Source organism: Poecilia reticulata, chromosome 16 (genome assembly GCF_904066995.2).
Source record: "Poecilia reticulata chromosome 16, P_reticulata-male-v2, whole genome shotgun sequence".
NCBI classification, from domain to species: Eukaryota; Metazoa; Chordata; class Actinopteri; order Cyprinodontiformes; family Poeciliidae; genus Poecilia; species Poecilia reticulata.
Window position 1 is genome coordinate 878,267 of NC_088845.1, and position 18,714 is coordinate 896,980.

The 18,714-nt window shown below is 46.9% G+C and overlaps 3 protein-coding genes and 2 long non-coding RNA genes across 7 annotated transcripts; 3 read left to right on the forward strand and 2 right to left on the reverse strand.

The window, feature by feature from the left end:
* The first annotated feature begins 96 nt into the window (after positions 1-96).
* On the forward strand, positions 97-9,683 carry pnp4b (purine nucleoside phosphorylase 4b). Of its 3 annotated transcripts, XM_081617018.1 has the most exons (7): positions 97-682; positions 830-1,002; positions 6,461-6,564; positions 6,754-6,929; positions 7,007-7,191; positions 8,909-8,988; positions 9,147-9,683. In XM_081617018.1, exons 1-7 carry the CDS (start codon positions 660-662, stop codon positions 9,282-9,284), a joined length of 879 nt encoding a protein of 292 aa, XP_081473144.1. In that variant the 5' UTR covers positions 97-659; the 3' UTR covers positions 9,285-9,683. The 3 variants fall into 3 exon arrangements, with proteins under 3 accessions (XP_081473144.1, XP_081473143.1, XP_081473145.1); XM_081617017.1 differs by lacking the exons at positions 97-682; positions 830-1,002 and adding an exon at positions 3,458-3,842; XM_081617019.1 differs by lacking the exons at positions 97-682; positions 830-1,002; positions 8,909-8,988 and adding an exon at positions 3,458-3,842.
* LOC145555325 (uncharacterized) lies at positions 1,810-3,141 on the forward strand. Its single transcript, XR_014091484.1, has 2 exons — positions 1,810-2,214; positions 2,711-3,141. It is a non-coding gene; the product is annotated as an uncharacterized LOC145555325 (long non-coding RNA).
* Positions 3,376-5,846, reverse strand: LOC145555323 (uncharacterized). Its single transcript, XR_014091478.1, has 2 exons — positions 4,429-5,846; positions 3,376-4,037 (listed from the first exon to the last, which is right to left on the reverse strand). It is a non-coding gene; the product is annotated as an uncharacterized LOC145555323 (long non-coding RNA).
* Positions 9,684-9,777: 94 nt separating the features above from the next.
* decr1 (2,4-dienoyl CoA reductase 1, mitochondrial) lies at positions 9,778-16,137 on the reverse strand. Its single transcript, XM_017309358.2, has 11 exons — positions 16,034-16,137; positions 15,862-15,914; positions 13,803-13,999; positions 13,674-13,731; positions 13,516-13,602; positions 13,283-13,430; positions 13,118-13,217; positions 12,977-13,049; positions 12,651-12,797; positions 10,889-10,951; positions 9,778-9,999 (listed from the first exon to the last, which is right to left on the reverse strand). Exons 2-11 carry the CDS (start codon positions 15,901-15,903, stop codon positions 9,940-9,942), a joined length of 975 nt encoding a protein of 324 aa, XP_017164847.1. The 5' UTR covers positions 15,904-15,914; positions 16,034-16,137; the 3' UTR covers positions 9,778-9,939.
* Positions 16,128-18,644, forward strand: pmvk (phosphomevalonate kinase). Its single transcript, XM_008430575.3, has 5 exons — positions 16,128-16,399; positions 17,495-17,558; positions 17,628-17,780; positions 17,879-18,008; positions 18,080-18,644. The coding sequence occupies exons 1-5, from the start codon at positions 16,128-16,130 to the stop codon at positions 18,232-18,234; spliced, it is 774 nt and encodes a 257-aa protein (XP_008428797.3). The 3' UTR covers positions 18,235-18,644.
* Positions 18,645-18,714: the final 70 nt, after the last annotated feature.

Here is an 18,714-nt window from a genome sequence, read left to right on the forward strand (position 1 = left end):
CTGGAGACAGACTGAGGGACAGACTGGAGACAGACTGGAGACATACTGGGGACAGACTGGAGACAGACTGGGGACAGACTGGAGACAGACTGAGAGACAGACTGGAGACAGACTGAGGGACAGACTGGGGACAGACTGGAGACAGACTGAGGGACAGACTGGAGACAGACTGAGGGACAGACTGGAGACAGACTGGAGACAGACTGAGGGACAGACTGGAGACAGACTGGAGACAGACTGAGGGACAGACTGGAGACATGTTTTGTAAATGTTTGAAAATTAAGTCAAAATATAAAAATGTATTTTGTTTTTTTATTTCTCCATTTTTAGGTAAAACAGCTGAACAAACTAAAACCCGACTCATGGTTCTGACGGGTCCGATTGGCTCCGTCCCTCCAGAACCACTTCTGACCCGGCTGATTGGACGGACCCGTACCGACCTGTGCTGGGTTAGAACCAGAACCAGGATGCTGTGAGCCAGCTGACCTCACCTGATTGGTTGTTCTGGCTGAACAAACTGTAGAGGTCAAAGGGCAAAGTCACATGGAGTCAATGCACCAGAGACTGTTTGTGTGGCTGAAATCAGCCAATCAGAGAAGAGGACACTGACCTCCTCTTCCTCTTCCTCCTCTTCCTCCTGGTGACTCTGCAGCCTGACGATGCTCAGCAAAGGAAGCTCCTGGTGAGACCCGCTCCAGACAGGTTCTGTTGGTTCTGTTTGGTTCTGTAGACCAGGTGGTCCAGGCTGAACAGGTTCTGCAGCCGGTCCAATTCACACTGACTGCAGCTCAGAACAGAACCTGATTCTGCTCATCTGACCCGCTTCCAGCTGCTGCTCCTTTGATGACTACAAGCTGACCACCGAATGGCTCCAGAACCAGACCCGGCACCGACCCAAAGTGGCTGTGATCTGCGGGTCCGGACTCGGCCTGTTGGCTGAAGCCGCCACTGACAAGCAGACCTTCAGGTACCAGGACATCCCCAACTTCCCCGTTAGCACAGGTGAGTGGGCGGAGTAACAGTGTGAGTGGGCGGGGTCACAGTGTGAGTGGGCGGAGTAACAGTGTGAGTGGGCGGGGTCACATGGTGAGTGGGCGGAGTAACAGTGTGAGTGGGCGGGGTCACATGGTGAGTGGGCGGAGTAACAGTGTGAGTGGGCGGGGTCACATGGTGAGTGGGCGGAGTAACAGTGTGAGTGGGCGGGGTCACATGGTGAGTGGGCGGAGTAACAGTGTGAGTGGGCGGGGTCATCTGTCCTGGAATCAGATTAATTTAGCTGCTTAGTGACTCAGTGGTTGTTCTTATTCCTGCTAACTGGTTAGCATTAGCCCAATATGCTAGCGCCCCCTGCTGGTGAGGAATGAGGACCAAATGTCTCCATTGGCTCTCATCCAGGATGTGACGGTTAAAGGCAGAATCCATCCTGGTAGTTTGTACTTCATGAGTCGCTCTGATTGGTTGCTACACCAAACCCAGTAAACCCAATAAGACCCCCAGTCCTCCCAGTGGTCAGCTGGTAGAAACGAAACAATCACTGAATCTAGACTGGATTCATGATGATGAAACTAAATTAAATGAATTCATGATGCGGAGCCATTTGTCCTCCGTCCTCCATCTTCCCTCCTCCCTGAGGCTCCGCCCCTTTCCTCCCTGAGGCTCCGCCCCTTTCCTCCGACTTTTCATCCTGTTGGCGGCATCTGGCTAATCTCACTGGGAGCTGCTAACCTCTCGCTGCGAGGCTGAAGTGGTCGGGGACTCCAGGGTTTGACTCCCTTCGTGGTTCACAGCTGTGTGGTGCGGCAAGTAAGAGAGTCAAAGGTTCCTTCTGAAGCTGAACGTTTATTTATAGTGCGGTAACAAAACATACGGCCAGGAACGGGCTACATGCCACGGACTTCCGTTTTAGCACTTCCGCATTTTTTTGCCACATAGAATGGTTCCGGTTCACAGGTAACAGGATGCTAACAGGTAACAGGATGCTAACAGGTAACAGGATGCTAACAGGTAACAGGATGCTAACAGGTAACAGGATGCTAACAGGTAACAGGATGCTAACAGGTAACAGGATGCTAACAGGCAACAGGATGCTAACAGTGGCTCCTCAGTCCTGCAGGACTATTAATGATGCCTATATAATTATTCAGACGTCCTGAAACGCTCCAACAACAACAAAGGATTTAAGCTGGATGTGTCAAAACTTCACAATAACTGAAGGTAAGTTAATAAATCGTTTGTTTTCACCTTAATGCCTCATAGAGGACGTAGCTAACAGGGACTAGCTTACAAAGGTGCTCTGTAAACAAGTGTTTTGATTATCTGTGCAGTGAGAAATCTACATATAGATAAAAATATAGATATAAACATATATAGATCTGTCTATATTGTGCCCAAGCTATCAGTCGGAGCTAAAGTTAGCTTCCGAATGTAGCATCTAATTCGGAAAATAGCTAAAGGGCGATTACACTTAATTTTTCACTATCTTGAGCTTTTTTAATGTGTTGCACTGTAAAACCAACACCTAGACATTTCAAACCTAACTAGATTATTCTGTACTAACAGCAGAATAAATAAAACATTTGTGAAACCTTCTGATTGATTTGTGAAATTTGTAAAATGTCAGTAGATTCCAGAACACATTAGATCTGAATTATTAAATTGTGATTGTTATTTTAACTTTCAGTTTTCTTTCTTTTTTTTATCTTTATTATAGTTGGAGTTGGACAGTTCAGTTTGATGGCTTCCTGGAGGGAGAGATCAGCTGAGATAATGATGCCAACAACTTTTCTCCTGCTATTAATGTTTTACTTTTCTTTATATAAAGTATTTCTATCAGTTGCTCTGTTTCCATTTTGCTCTATTTTTTTATTTTGACCTTAATGCTCACCTGGTCAGGTGAGGTGGAAATGAACATCCTCCTGATTACTGACAAATGTCAGAACCACTGAGCTGCTTACATCAGATCTGAATCTTTATTTCTCATTAAAACGACTTATAATTTTAAGACATTGTTATAAAATTTCACCTTTATTCTTCTGTAATGATGACGCTTTCTCACAATTAAAATGTCTTGTATCCTGACCTTAATGCTCCTTTATACTATTTACAGAACAGATGATTGGAATAAAGGAACTTTTTAAAGTATTTTCTGTGATTTTATAATAGAAACTGACGAGAGAAATAGATAAAAATCAAATCTGGTATGAAAACAATCTAGTATCATCCAGCCTTATTCAGTATATTAAATGACTAACTACATATTACTGAATATTCACATTTCTTTGCTGGTTTAACATAAATGTGTTGCATTTTAACATCTCATTGAATTCCTGATCTACATGTAAATACTTGATATAAACACAGAGAAAAAGGGAAAAGTTTGTGAAAAGTAGATAAAATTTTATTGTAACAGGTTATCAAAATGAACAGTGAATATTTAATATACTTCCTAGCAGCTAATCAGACATCAGACTAGTTACTGGTGATGGAAACTCGTCTCTGGAGGAGAGGAAGTCCGGCTCGGCCCGTCCAGGAAGTCCGGCTCGGCCCGTCCAGGACGTCCGGCTCGGCCCGTCCAGGACGTCCGGCTCGGCCCGTCCAGGAAGTCCGGCTCGGCCCGTCCAGGACGTCCGGCTCGGCCCGTCCAGGAAGTCCGGCTCGGCCCGTCCAGGACGTCCGGCTCGGCCCGTCCAGGAAGTCCGGCTCGGCCCGTCCAGGAAGTCCGGCTCGGCCCGTCCAGGACGTCCGGCTCGGCCCGTCCAGGAAGTCCGGCTCGGCCCGTCCAGGAAGTCCGGCTCGGCCCGTCCAGGACGACTGCAGGTCAGGGAGGCCAACAGCGTCTGCAGGTAGATTTATGCATATCTGGTGCTCCGGGTTCCAGATCCTAGTTTAACCAAGTGAATAAAAAGTTGGTCCACGTTGTGATGAGTCGGCAGACCGTGGACTGATGGACGGCGTACCGGTCAGCTGGTCCAGGTGTTTGGATCCAGTGGTAATCAGCACAGCGATCATCAGAAACATCACGAGGTTTACGATGAAACCTGAACATTAAATCTAATAAATGTCCATATTTAGCTGCACAACGTAATCAAAGCTAATATTTAGCTCTTTTTGAGAGTTTTGCTTAAAATAAATGGACAATATCAGGAAATTAAATGTTTGAGTGAAATAGTTCTGGTATCACAAAGAAACTGCAAAAAGTGTTTCAGAGTTTTAACAACACAAGTTACTGAGTAAAGAGTGAAATAAAATATTTACTACTTAGAAAATGCAGGTTAAAATCTGAATACTCTTGAAAGTGAAGCTGAAATTAATTTAAACTGCTAGCAGGCAGAGAACAGAGTTCACCTGATATCTGCACCAACAGTGAGACAAACAATGATGCATATAAGATTAATTAGTTTATAAAAGTGGAGGCAAACCTAAATTTACCATTTTAAAAACAAAAAGCAGCGGGAGGATAAACTTCATAACCTGGTTTTCTAAGCAGAATCTCAGAGGAAAAAAAGAGAAATTACGTCTCTGTAATGCAAGAACAGATTATAGCAGCCAAGTGGAACAATTCACTCTAACGTGGATTATAATTATGAAACATCAAAGGTAGATGTTATATTTTTGGGATTCAGGAAATACATGATTTGTTCCATTTGTTCTGTGGGGTTTTTATGTGGGTCGGTGCCACTGAAACGGCTGTAAAGCGAAGGTTTTGGACCTAAATCTGACTGTGTGGTTCTGATCGGGCTGAAGCGTTGCTGCTCTCGGTTGTTCTTTAATTACCTGCTCGGTGTCGGAGGGGCTCGTCGCTCCGACTGCATGTTAAATGTATTTTATATAATTGTCACATAAAAAAAGCTAAGGAGTTGCCTAAAAATAATTCATACTCCGTATAACACAAACATCAACACACGTATTGACTCATCTTGTGCGAATCGCTGCCTCTGTTCTCAGCCTGTTTCCCGTTGCAGTGGATTTCCTCCGGCATTATTTTCCTCCAACAAATTATTCCAGTGAACGAACCACGTACAGATAACTTTTAACCTCCGTCTTCCCGTTTCTGACCTGGATCTTCAACATCCTCAAGCTTTGAAATAGCAGGCAGCTACAAACCGGGTGTTAGCTTTGGTGGCTAAGTCTTGGCTACAGTCCGCTGTCGCCTTGATATCAGCAGGAAAATGAAAAAACTAATCACTGGATGGTACCGGCTAATTACTGGACACAACGACACACCACAAAACTTGGTTGTTGTACCAGATGCTCACAGATATTTAAAGTTTTTCGTCTTTTTCATGGTACAGATCTTGCAGCTTTGGGTAAAAACAATAGGAGCAAGCAGGGAACCAATCTATGTGGCATAAATTCAGACGGAAATACGTCACCACCTCTCGTGGCATACATAGACATAATATAAGAATAGACCCTCATGGCCGCTCTCGCCTATTGTCGCTGACGAGATTTAGGGCGGCCATCTTGGAGAGGTCGTCCCTCCTACATTGCTCAACCAAACAGCAGAAGATGCCTCAGCACTGAGGATATTGTTGTTCTGATCGATGGACTATTGATGTGAGGCTCCACAGACAACATTTCACAAGTAAGATGGACATATTATTGTGTATATATTGTGATTATAATATTACTTTACTGTATTTATGTCCACCAGCGAGATACCAGCTAATATTAGCTACAGTGCTCGGTGTAATACGGGTTCAGCCGCTATGAAGGATAACTGAGATTCTGTAAACCTAAAATAATTATTCTCTAACATTGACTTAGATTATCTGACACAAGAGTCTATATTAGAAATGAAACAATATAACACATATTATATATTTCCTGCTGATATATATATATATATATATATATATATGTATCCAATATATATTATTCAGTATTAATAATTATTTTTTGTGTTTGTATAGTTATATAAATATGTATTGATATTCCTAAATAATTTATTGAATAAATCATGAACGGCTGTGGGCTTTGTAATCTGCTCATCATTCATCTATATCAGAATATTCCATCCTATTCTATTGTTATAGCCACTAAGCATATTTAAATATGCTGAACTATGTATTAAAAACATACTAAATAATAAAATTGTTTATAAATGTAGCTTTGATAGATGATTGAATTTGGTTTCCAGTAACAAAAAAGCGTGTTATGATCGATTAAATGCGCTGATACGTCATTGTGCTGCTAAACACATAAGCTGAGTGGAGTGGTGGACCGCTCCAAGATGGCCGCCCTAAATCTCGTCAGCGACAATAGGCCAGAGCGGCCATGAGGGTCTATCCTTATATTATATCTATAACGTAACGATCGCTCTCCTCAACATGGAACTCTCCTTACTTTAATAAAGCTCTCTATCCCGAACATGTGTGCCCCCTGCTGGTGTGGCGGTAGTAGTGCAACACTGCTTCCCTCAACCTAGCTGTCGCCATGGTAACCACTGTCTGCTCTCCAGTTCCAGGCCATGAAGGCTGCCTGGTGTTTGGGACGGTCGAGGAGACGCCTTGTGTCTTCATGAAGGGACACTTCCACCTGTACGAAGGTTACTCCCTCTGCCAGGTGGGTCGTCCTCATTGCTACCCAGCATGCACTGGGGCGGGGTGGGACGGGGCAGATGCCTACGGCTGATTCTACCTCTGTGTCCAAAGAAAGTATTGCTGGTTGAGAGTTTTGTCTTTGTGTTAATGTCCCCGTCTTGTCCCTCCTCCCCCCTCCCCGTCCCCCGCTGGTCCCCCTGTTCACCACAAGGTGACCTTCCCAGTTCGGATCTTCAAGCTGCTGGGTGTGGACTCTCTCCTGGTGACCAACGCCTCGGGGGGGATCTGTCCGGACTTCAAGGTCGGGGACATCATGGTGATCCGGGATCACATCAACCTGCCAGGTTTCGCCGGCCAGCACCCTCTGTGCGGACCCAACGACGAGCGGTGAGGCGCCGCGATGCACCGACCGGAGCCCCAACCCTCTTCCGTCACAGTAAACCTGTCCTCTGTCCCCCGTCCAGGTTCGGGACGCGGTTCCCCTGCATGTCGGATGCCTACAGCAAAGAACTGCGGACGTTGGCGCTGGACGTGGCCTCTGACCTCGGCTGCAGCGTCCGCACCGGCGTCTACTGCATGGTGAGCGGACCCAACTTCGAGACCATCGCCGAGGCCCGCATGCTGCTGACGCTGGGCTGCGACTGCGTGGGTAAGACGGGGACGGGGACGGGGGCAGACATGAACACAGGAGCAACATGGTTCTGGACGTAATGTCCTGGTGAGATCGTCCTTCAACTCGTCCATGTCTCTGATGGATGTCTTCATGTTTAGGGTTCTCCATCATCTTTCTGTCCTCCGACGTCTCTGAATGTCTCTGAATGTCCCTGAATGTCCCTGAATGTCTCTGAATGTCTCTGAATGTCCCTGCTTGTCGTTTTGTTCTGGTGTCCAGATCCTCATGTCTAAAGCAGCAAACGCACAAAAACTGTGGTGACATATTTTATGCACAAGTCGGCATATAAAAATGAAAGTTTACGTAAATATACATATGAAAATGTGCAGCAGCCATGCAAACTTTATCTGTGAACAATAATAAACTACAAAGAGTCAAAACTCCCATAAATCCTCAGAAACCCGATTCAGTGATTTAGACCAGGAAGCATCAAAATGATGATTTTAATATTTTAAACGATGAAACTGAACCACATTTATCCTCAATAAGCTGAAAAACAGAGAAAATAAACTCCATGAAGGTGAAACTCATTTCATTCCGACTGCCGAGAAAACAGCTGGTCAGCAGATGGACCCACCAGGTTCGGTTCTGATCAGGTCCAGCAGCAGCTGGTCCAGGTGAGCCGCTACCTGAGGAGCTCTGATGGAGGATTGATCACTGATCAGATGGATCTGATGGTTGATCAGCTTTAGATCCATCCAGACTGATCATCCTGGATCTGAGCAGAGCCCAGCGGTACCGGTACCGGTCCAGCTGCCTTATGGACAGAAAGCATCTCTGTACATGAAGCTCCTGCTGCTGATTCCTGTCTGCAGGACAAACGTCCACATTTCCACTCAGAGCCTCTCTGGTCTGTAATCCGGCTGGAGGCTCTGCTGCTGCAGCAGGTCTGACCTGGACGCTGCAGCAGGTCCGACCTGGAGGCTCTGCTGCAGCAGCAGGTCTGACCTGGAGGCTCTGCTGCTGCAGCAGGTCCGACCTGGAGGCTCTGCTGCTGCAGCAGGTCTGACTGCAGCACGGCTTCATACATCTGGGTTGTTTTTCTGAATTTGTCCTAGTCCAAGTTTTAAAGTGAAAACTGCGCAGGGTTTGATGCAGGAGGCCCCAGATGAATCCTGATCTTGGCCCAGATGGAGCCGGTTCTGGAGATCAAATGGGTCGTCCAGAACAGAACATCATGAATCTATTAAAGCTCAATGTCCAACTTTGACTTGACAACACCAGAACCAGAACCAGAACCAGAACCGATCAAAGGTCCATCCAGTTTATTTTTACAGTGAACCTAATCTGAAGACAGAAGCTGCGTCTCCCTGCGATCCGGTTCCGGTTCCGGTTCTGGATCTGAATCCGGTTCTATCGTCCATCAGAATCTTACCAAAGAACCAAATCATGCAACGTGAATCTGAAAGTGGAGATTAAAACCAGATGGACGATTTTGATCTGACAAACAGCAAGAAGATGCTGAAATGAATCAACTGGCACTCACAGACCTGTGCTTTGACTAGGCCACACCCCTGTGGAGCAGAGCAGAGGCTGGTGTCCTCTGTCAGTCGTTGCAGCTAACGCTAGCTCGTTATGATGTGCACACACCTGATTCACTGAACGTCTGGAAATGTGTCATGATGATGGATGATGGTTGGATGATGGTTGGATGATGGTTGGATGCCATAGTGACGTCTGTTCGTCTGTCCAGGAATGTCGATGGTCCCTGAAGTCACCGTGGCGAAGCACTGCGGACTCAGAGTTCTGGGTTTGACCCTCGTCACCAACAAGGTCTCTGACAGGACACACTGTCCAGTCCTCACCTGTCTCTACCTGTCCTCACCTGTCCTCACCTGTCTCTACCTGTCCTCACCTGTCTACCTGTCCTCACCTGTCTACCTGTCCTCACCTGTCTACCTGTCCTCACCTGTCTCCCTGTCCCTCTGCAGGTGTCCCTGGACTACAGCCGTGAGGAGAAGGTGAACCATGACGAGGTTCTGGAGATCTGCAAGATGAGGGCGGAGCTTCTGCAGAAGCTGGTCTCCACTTTGATTGGCCGCTGTCAGCAGAACATCAACACACACTGAGACGCACACACACACACACACACACACACACACACTTACACACACACACACACTTACACACACAGACAGACACAGACACACAGACACACACAGACACACACACACACACACACACACACACACACACACACACACACACACACACACACACACACACACACACACACACACACACACACACACACACACACACACAGACACACACAGACACACACACACGCACACACACACAGACACACACATACACACACACACACACTTACACACACACACACACACACACACACTTACACACACACACACACACACACACACACACACAGACACACACACACACACACACACACACACACACACACACACACACACACACACACACACACACACACACACACACACCTGTCGCTGCTCCTGGTTTCCAGTCGATCACAATAAAAGTGAAGAACCTTTTTGGTCCACGTCTCTTTAGAACCTCCAGAACTTTCTGACCCAGTTTGTCTCATTTCATCTTTTATTATCAAAGTAGGTTCACACTGAGCATGTGCAGACAGTCACATGACTGCACCACATTAGTTACAATTATTAACCAATCAATCAGATGTAGAGATATCAGCAGGGGGCGGGGCCTCTGTGGTCCAATCAGCTGTCGGCGTTCCTACGACCCCTTTGTAACTTTGATCATGGCCTCCAACATCTTCCACTGATCCGGAGTCACCTGGAGGACAGGTGGGACATGAGCAGTGACGTCAGATTTACTCATGGAAATCACGTTGCGTTTCTATTTTCCTTTGAAATGTAATTTTATTTCCTCTAAACGTCTCGGGGAGAAATCAGCGTCTCTATGCGACAGAAACAGCCAATAGAGGGAGACGCTGGAAAAACAGGAGCCGTTTGAGTTTCACTCACCAAGTCCGATTATTATAAGCAGCTTCATTTGGGATAGTTTTGGTTCTAAAGCTGCTTGCAGACGTAACGAGCCGCAGGTCGAGCTTTAGGTCTTGGAAATAAACATCCAGTTAGTTTTAGTCGGACTCTCCGTCCATCTTTTCCCGCCGCGTCTTTGTTAATGTGAAGTTAATATATTTGCTGCTGTGAATGACGTCGAGCTCCAGAACAATATGAACAACGCAACAAACGTGAAAACAGCCACGAATGAACGTGTCCGTAAAATTAAACGCCATTATAATTATTAATATTAAGACAAATCTGTACAGCGGGACATCTGAGTTATGGAGAAAACTCAGGGCCGTAACGCAGAACCTGGAGGCCGGGGCAGGAGGGGGGCTTTAAAATCCTGTTTATAGTTTCCAGACGATACTAGAACACACAAATTACAAACTTCTTTTTGTTCTGTAGTAACCATTAAACAATCTCCCCTTCAGTTCAACCTTATAAGTGGAGACACATTGTTGATTATTATAAAATAACTTGCAATTAAATATTTCAAAGCTCATTGCAACTTTCACAGGTGGTGGAGCTAAAAAAGTTACTTTTAATGTAACTTAGTTACTTTCCAAATCAAGTAATCAGTAATCTAACAAAGTTACTTTTTCAAAGTAACTATGGCATCACTAGACATGAGGCAGGTGAGATGCTCCACTCACCTTGCGCAGCTCGTTAAACTCTCCCGCCATCGAAACGTACTCGCCTCCATCAAAACGGATCACCTGTGAACGCAGTCAGGTGGAGGTCACATCTTTTCTTCTAAGTTCAGAAATACATCATTCTCATGTGACGTCAAACTTCTGGGAATTTTGTAGCTGACGGCCATCTTGGTAGGTTCACAAACCCTCCTATGACGTTACCACCTGAACTTCAATCTAATGCCTGCAACAAGTTTTCTAGTTTCTTTTCAGAGAAAATTCAAAAGATCAGAGGATTAATCTGCACATCGGCTCCAAAGCCAGAACCAAAGCTGGGCCCAAACAAAACAATGCAGGAAAAATGACCCAATTCCAACTACTAAATTATAAAACCCTAAAAGAAATTATTAGTCAATTAAGCTTCAGTTCCTGCTGTCTGGATGTCCGACCCTCACATTTCTTTAAGTCCTGCCTGTCATTAATGATCTGATCCAAATAGTAACTCATCGCTCTCTTCAGGTGTTTGAAAACAGCAGTTATCAAACCACTGATAAAAAAGAACAATCTGGACAAATCACTACTGCAGAATTACAGGCTGATCTCTGACCTCTGACCTGAACCTTCAGAGCCACATTAAGACAGTCACAAAGTCGGCCTTCTATCACCTGAAGAACATCTCCAGGGTTAGAGGACTGATGTCTCAGATCTAGAGAAACTCATCCATGTGTTTATCTTTAGCCGCATTGATTCCTGCAGCAGCGTCTCATCAGGTCTGACTGATAAATCAATCAAACAGCTGCAGCCGATCCGGAAGCTGCTGCAGCCGATCCAGGAGCTGCTGCTGCTGTTCTGACTAAAACCAGGAAGATGGAGGCATAACTCCAGGTTTAAAGTCCCTCCTCTGGCTCCCTGTAGCTCAGAGAATAGACTTTAAAATACTGATGTTAGTTTATAAATCTCTGAACGGTTTAGCACCACAATACATTAAAGATCTGTTATTACTGTACCAACCGTCTGGACCCCTCAGGTTCTGGTTCTGGTTCTGCTCTGCATCCAGAACCAGAACCAAACGAGGAGAAGCAGCTTTCAGCTTCTATACACCACAGATCTGGAACAAACTTCCAGAAAACTGTAAAAAAACTGAAACACTGAGAGCCTTTAAGTCTCAACTTATAACCAGCTGGTTAGAGTTGATTATGGCTAAACTAGGGTTAGAGTGCCGGGTTTTGATGTCTTTGATGTTTTTAATTTATTTTTCTTTCTTTTCGACGTTTTAATGATGTAATGTTTTTTTTATTTTTATTTTTTTAATCTCTTTCTCACTGATTATTTCTGTTTTTATTTTAATTATGTAAAGCATTTTGAAATGTCTGATTGATTGATAGGTATCCAAAACTAACTGCCTTAACAATTTGCATAGTGTTGCTATGCAACACCAGCAGCCATTTTGTTCACGTATCTTTCTCTTCGTTGGTCAGGAGGATCTATATTTAGTTCATCTACGCTTTGTGCTGCGTTTGCCTACCAAGATGGCCGTTCAGAGAAATCGTGATGAAAACATCTTCTCTTTGTCCAGTCAGAGCAGGTCATGACCTATGACCTCATCATGGAGGCAGTGGAGACAGGTGAGACATGAGACAGGTGTCTCACCTGTCCAATTGTTCTGGTTCTGGACAGGTTCTGTGGTTTAACTGCTCAGAACTGTCAACCAGCTCCAGTCGGTTCCGATGGGAACCGGGTCAAGACGCTGGTCGGTTGCGGTCAGAAACGGGTCAGAACTCACTGCTCCAGACATCCAGCTGGCAAAGTCGCTGCTCAGGTACGCCGCCAGGTTGGCGAGCTCAGCTGGTTTTCCGAGCCGACCCGTCGGGATCCGATCGATCATCGACTTCTCAAAGGTTCCGGTCGGGTCCAGACGACTGAAGGCTCCCTGAGCAGAACCAGAACCCAGCTTCTAACATGGGTCGATCGGTTTAATCCAGCAGAAACTCAGCAATAAAACTCACTAATCACTGCAACTCATATTACAACAAAGGGCTTGAAAGGTCAAAGTTCAAGGCCTGGGCACCATGGCACCAGCCCAGGGAAAGGACAGGAAGTGGGCGGTACCTTGGTCCTGATTGGTCCAGGCTGGATGATGTTAAACCTGTGGCCGTAGCGCCCCCACTCTGCAGCCAGAGACCTGCGGGCGAGAGCCACAGTTACCATGGCAACGACAGGGCCGTGGCGACGCATCGGCCTCCGACTGACTTGTAAAGCGCCTCGACTCCAGCCTTGGCCGCCGCACTCGGAGCCACGAAACCAGAACCAGACTCGGCGTAGATGGTAGTGATGGCGAGGAACGAGGCGCCTGAGACACAAGGAGACAGTTAGAACGGCTCCGGTTCTGTTTCCGGTCCCGGTTCTGGTTCTGACCTTTCTGGGCCTGGATCAGCCTCTTGCCCAGCTCCAGCGTGACGAACGCCGTCCCGTTCAGGACGATGTCGGTGACGCTCCGCCAGCCGTTGGGCGTCAGCCGCTCCGTCGGACAGATGAAGTTCCCTGCGGCGTTGTTGATGATCACCTGGACCAATGGGGACACAGGACAGCGTGATGTCATCACCAACGCTCTGAACACACGACGGCAACAGGTTCTGGTTCTGGTTTACATCAGGAAGTCCGCTTAGCGCCACCATCTGGTCCACGCAGCGTGCCACGGCCTGAGGGTCTCTGACATCACACTGGAGGGCGTGGACCTGAGGACAGACACGGACCGGGTCGGACGCTGGGTTCTGGACCGGTTCTGGTTCTGGGACGACCCGGTTACCTGGTTCCCGGTCTGGCTGCTGATCTCGCCGGCCGTCTCCTGCAGGACGTTGAGCTTCCTGAACCAGACAAACAGAAGTTCAGGAAGGTTTCCTGATGGGGTCATGTGACCTCTGATGTGACCTCTGACCTGCTGGCGATGACGCAGCGGGCTCCCAGCTGGGACAGAACCACGGTCATGGCCCGGCCCAGGCCGGTGCCGCCTCCGGTGATGAAGGCCAGCCGGTCTCTGAAGCTTCCCGCCGGCAGCATGGCGCCTTCGGACGGAGCGAAGAACCCGGACGGATGGGTCGAACCGGACCGGACCGGCGGCCTGGGGAACCGGGTCTGAGACACACAAAGTTGTGGCCCGGTTAGAACCCAGTTCAGTTAAAGCGCCTGAACATGAGAATAATTACGATGAATCAATTAACAGATTCCTTCATTAATCGATTAATTGCCAGCTGATCTGGTCGACCTGCAGTGTGACACGTTCTGCCATCCAGGTGTTCAGGTGGGCGTGGCTGCTGCAAAGGGCACCTGTTACCATGGTGATACACAGGGGAGCAGTCCTTCCTCCTCCTGCAGGGTCCAAATTCTCACTTCCTGCTTTAGCCCCGCCCCTTTTGGTCATAGTTCCGGCCTTCTGGAAGCCGCAGCAGGCGGATCATTCATGGCTGATTGTGACGTTTTGAGGCGGATTTATTGCAATGTTTTGTTTTTTCCGTCTTTATAGAAAATTAAAAGAAAATATCATAACATGGCACATTAGTAATAAAAAGTTTGACATGAAAAACTGAGCAGAAAAAGAATAAATAAAAAATAGTCACAAGCTGCCTGAGGAAAGTAAAATGTCACAAATTAAAGATACATTTCAAATATTAAATTAAGATATTAACATGTTAGAATTAAGATTGTAAATAAAATTATTTCACTTTTAAAGTGGAGGTGATTTTTAGAAAGCAGTGTTTGAGAATAAAACTCAGGATTAAATATCATCATTTAACTCTCCGTCCCTGTTGGAAGATCAAAGTTTATTATATTAAACTAAAGATTTATTGTACAACATCCACTTTAGAAAACTTTCTAAAAACTTTAATGAAGTCGCATTTTATCATGATTTTTAAACAAATGTTTTCTCTCAGACTGGAGGAGAAAAACTGATGGAGCTGCTGATCAACTTATTGTTACATTTCTGGTTCATAAAGTTCATAGTTTCTATTAAACGGACATTTTAGCTCCATTTATATATGCTGTATTTTCGTCCTTTATTTGTTGCTTGTTAGCATATTAGCTCCACTTTATACCAAGCTACATAAAATAAATGTATTTTTGAGTAACAGCTGATTATGAAATGATTTCTATAATTAGTCAATTTGCAGGGCCTTTAAGACAGTTAAATGTTAGATTTTAATGTGTATTATTTGACTAATCACCATACAATAAAAAGTTGTCTAGGAAATATTGCAATGTTCACAGAGAAAGCTGTGATTGTTTCAGAAAAATAAAAAGAGTTTTCAAATGTAAAGGATTGACAATATTTTTGTGTCACTGAACCTGAGAATAAAAACATGGTTAGTCCTCCGGGCAGAAGGGGGCGCTGCTTCTGTAACATGCATGTTTTGGAGCAGGTGAGCGGCAGCAGCAGTTTGTGTGGCCTGTGATTGTTAAACTCCTGAACGGAGGGAGTTGATCCTGAAGACGAGGATTATTTCAGGATACGATCAAAGACAGAAGCAGGAACAGTTAACAGAGCTACACATTATATAGTTATACACATTATATAGTTATATACATTATATAGTTATACACATTATATAGTTATACACATTATATAGTTATATACATTTTCTTATATTTATTGTGTGTGTGATTCTGAACACTGTAACCCTGGTTATGTGTCAGTCATCTGTGGGGCCTCTGCCCCCTCGCTGCCCCCTCGCTGCCCCCCTCGCTGCCCCCTCTGGCGGTGAGGGTCAGGACTGATGGAAATACATTCTGACGTCACAAACACCGTAAAAACACGAATATGTGTCAGACTTGTGGCCCCCTGGTGCTGAAAATGTGAACTACAGCTGGTCGGGGTCTTTTTCGACGTAGGAGTGAACGGGGTCAAAGGTCAAAGGACTTAAAACTTTAACGTTCCTTCCGTCCGATACGTGACGCTTCATATTTCACTCTATGACGTCGCAGACGCTGTTTGATCTCACCTGCATTAGTTTCCTTCCTGAGCTCATCATGACGGCCGCCATGTTGGTTTCAGCTGATGACGTATGAGGGACCGTACCACCATGACGACATGAGGGGAGAGAAGCAAGACTTAACTTTTTATTTACTTTTTTTTCAATAAAAATAATTAAAAATAGCTTTTATTGTTTTTACATTTAATAGTTTAATGAACACAGAACAGATCCCGGCATTTACTCGGAACCAGAACCTGTAGTTTCTGATCTGGTTCCGGTTCCGTCCCCCATTTATGGTTCGGTCTGGATCTGATGATGGTCACGTGGTTCTCCGAGTCGAACCGGTCCTTTCCCGGTTCCAGCAGAACCTCCTAGTCCACTTGGCTCCTGAGTCGAAGAGCTTCCCGGTGCGGTTCCGGTTCTTGTCCGGTCCAAGAACGGAACCAATTGCACCTCAGGTGGACCGACAGATGGAGAACCGAGCGTCTGGACCCGAACTGGTTCTGGTCTTTAGCGGGAAGCGAAAGTCGGGGAAAGATTACATAACGGACGTGATCCAGGATCGGTAAGGTTCGGTTCCGGTAAGAAACGGGCTCGGGTTGTTTACACTGGAGTCACGTGACTGTTTCCTTTATAAATGAAGCATCAGAACCACTGCGGTTCGGGTCCTGAACGACTCTGGTTCCAGGTCGCTGATGGTTCTGATCAGGTGACCCGGTTTGTGTTCCTCACAGAACCTTCCAGAACCTCGGATCAGATCCGTCACCAGCAGGTTCCTCCAGCCGGTCCGGTTCTGATCAGAGTTGTGATCCGGGGGGAGGGGGGGGGGGGTCCAGCTCTTACCTGGTTTCGTCTCCATGACAACGAGTGTGACTGAAGCAGGTGAAGCTTTTATTTTGAAAGTCCAGGTTTAAATGTTTTTGTGAAGAGTTTTATGTTGAGGTTCTGATGGGTCAAACAGAACCTTCAGAACCAATGAAGTCCAAGAATTCAGAGCAACCACAGTACCGGTCCTCTGGTTCTGGTCATATTTGGATCCAGCCATTACAATAGAACCACAACAGAACCAGCCTGTTTTATCAGGTTGTCGAGACTCTTCAGGTAACTGGTTCTGGTCTTGGTCCTGGTTCTGGTCCTGGTCCTGGTTCTGGTCCTGGTCCGGGTCCTGATTCCGGTGTTGCTTCTGGTTCTGGTCCTGGTCTTGGTTCTGGTTCCGGTTCTGGTCTTGGTTCTAGACCTGGTTCTGGTCCTGTTTCTGATTCTGGTTCTGGTCTTGATTCTGATACTGGTCTTGGTTCTGGTCCTGGTTCCGGTGTTGCTTCTGGTTCTGGTCCTGGTCTTGGTTCTGGTTCCGGTTCTGGTCCTGTTTCTGATTCTGGTCTTGGTCCTGGTTCTGGTCTTGGTCCTTATTCTGGTTGTGGTCCTGATTCAGTTTTTGATTCTGGTTCTGGTCTTGGTCCTGGTTCTGATTCTGGTTCTGGTTCCGATTCTGGTCTTGGTTCTGGTCTTGGTTTTAGTCCTGGTCCTGGTTCTGGTCTTGGTTCTGATTCTGGTCCTGGTTCTGGAGGTTTCTTCCTGTTTGTCTCTCTGAGGAGGCGGGACCTGTGGGGTGGTGGACCAATCGGCTTGCGTCGTCTAACGTTTTCTTCTTCTTCTGCAGTCTTGGCCCGGAGGTGTGCGCCGTGCTGCGTCTATCCGGGCCGCTGAAGCAGCAGTATGCCCAGGTGAGACGGCGCCGTGTGCTGCATCTCGTCGCCATGGTAACTCCCACCTGACCTGTGCCTGTCCCTCAGGAGCGCGGCCTGGACCTGAACCAGCTGCTGGGTTCCGGACCGTACAAGGAGCGGTACCGGGCCGATATGATCCGCTGGGGGGAGGACCGCCGGAACTGTGACCCGGGCTTCTTCTGTCGCCTAGCAACCAGAGGAGCCCAGCAACCTGTGTGGGTGAGGGCTGTGATTGGTCAGGACGGCTCTCTGCCCTCTGATTGGTCAGGACGGCTCTCTGCCCTCTGATTGGTCAGGACGGCTCTCTGATTGGTCAGGTGGTGAGCGATGCCAGGCGGCAGTCGGACCTGCAGTGGTTCCGGTCCGAGTTTCCCCGTCAGACCCGCAGCGTCAGAGTCCAGTGCTCAGAGGAGACCCGGCGGCAGAGGGGGTGGAGCTTCACGCCAGGTAACCAACCCACCTTTCTCTCTGTGTGCCGCTCAGCCGTCGACTTGCTCAGGTCTTCACCTGTCCCTCAGGTGTGGATGATGCCGAGTCGGAGTGCGGGCTGGACCGCGGCGTGGAGTTCGATTGGACCATCAGGAACGAGGCCGACGCCCCCTCCCTGGACCAGCAGCTGCAGCCCATCCTGACGGCGGCGCAGGACGCGGCAGTGCTCCGACATGATCAATAAAGTTATTGATTAGCTTCAATTTTAATCATAGTTTAAAAAATATATAAAACTGATGACATCACAGACTGCTACTGAGCATGTGCAGAATGTGCCACTTCACCTGCAGGCAGCGCGACCTGCTGAAGCTCCTGACCTCAGAGCCGCATTCTGATTGGCTGAGGGGGATCAGCAGGTGTTTCAGGAAGCTGGAGGAAGAACCAACCCCGCAGTTCCCCGCTGGAGGCTAAGCCTGTGGAGCAAGGGCCCTCTAGTGTTCAGGAGGAGGAACTGAGGGTTCTATTTGGACCAGAACCGGACCAGCTGCTTAGTACCATCAGCAGGAACGACCAAGAGTTAAAATATTTAAATCTGAATAAATGAAGTTATGATTTTTCTGAATCCTTTTAGAAATAAACAGTTAAAAATGTAAATATTTCATCTTGCAGTTTTCATTCTGGCCAGGGCCAGTGGGGGGCGCTGCTGAACGATCTGAACCCAAGC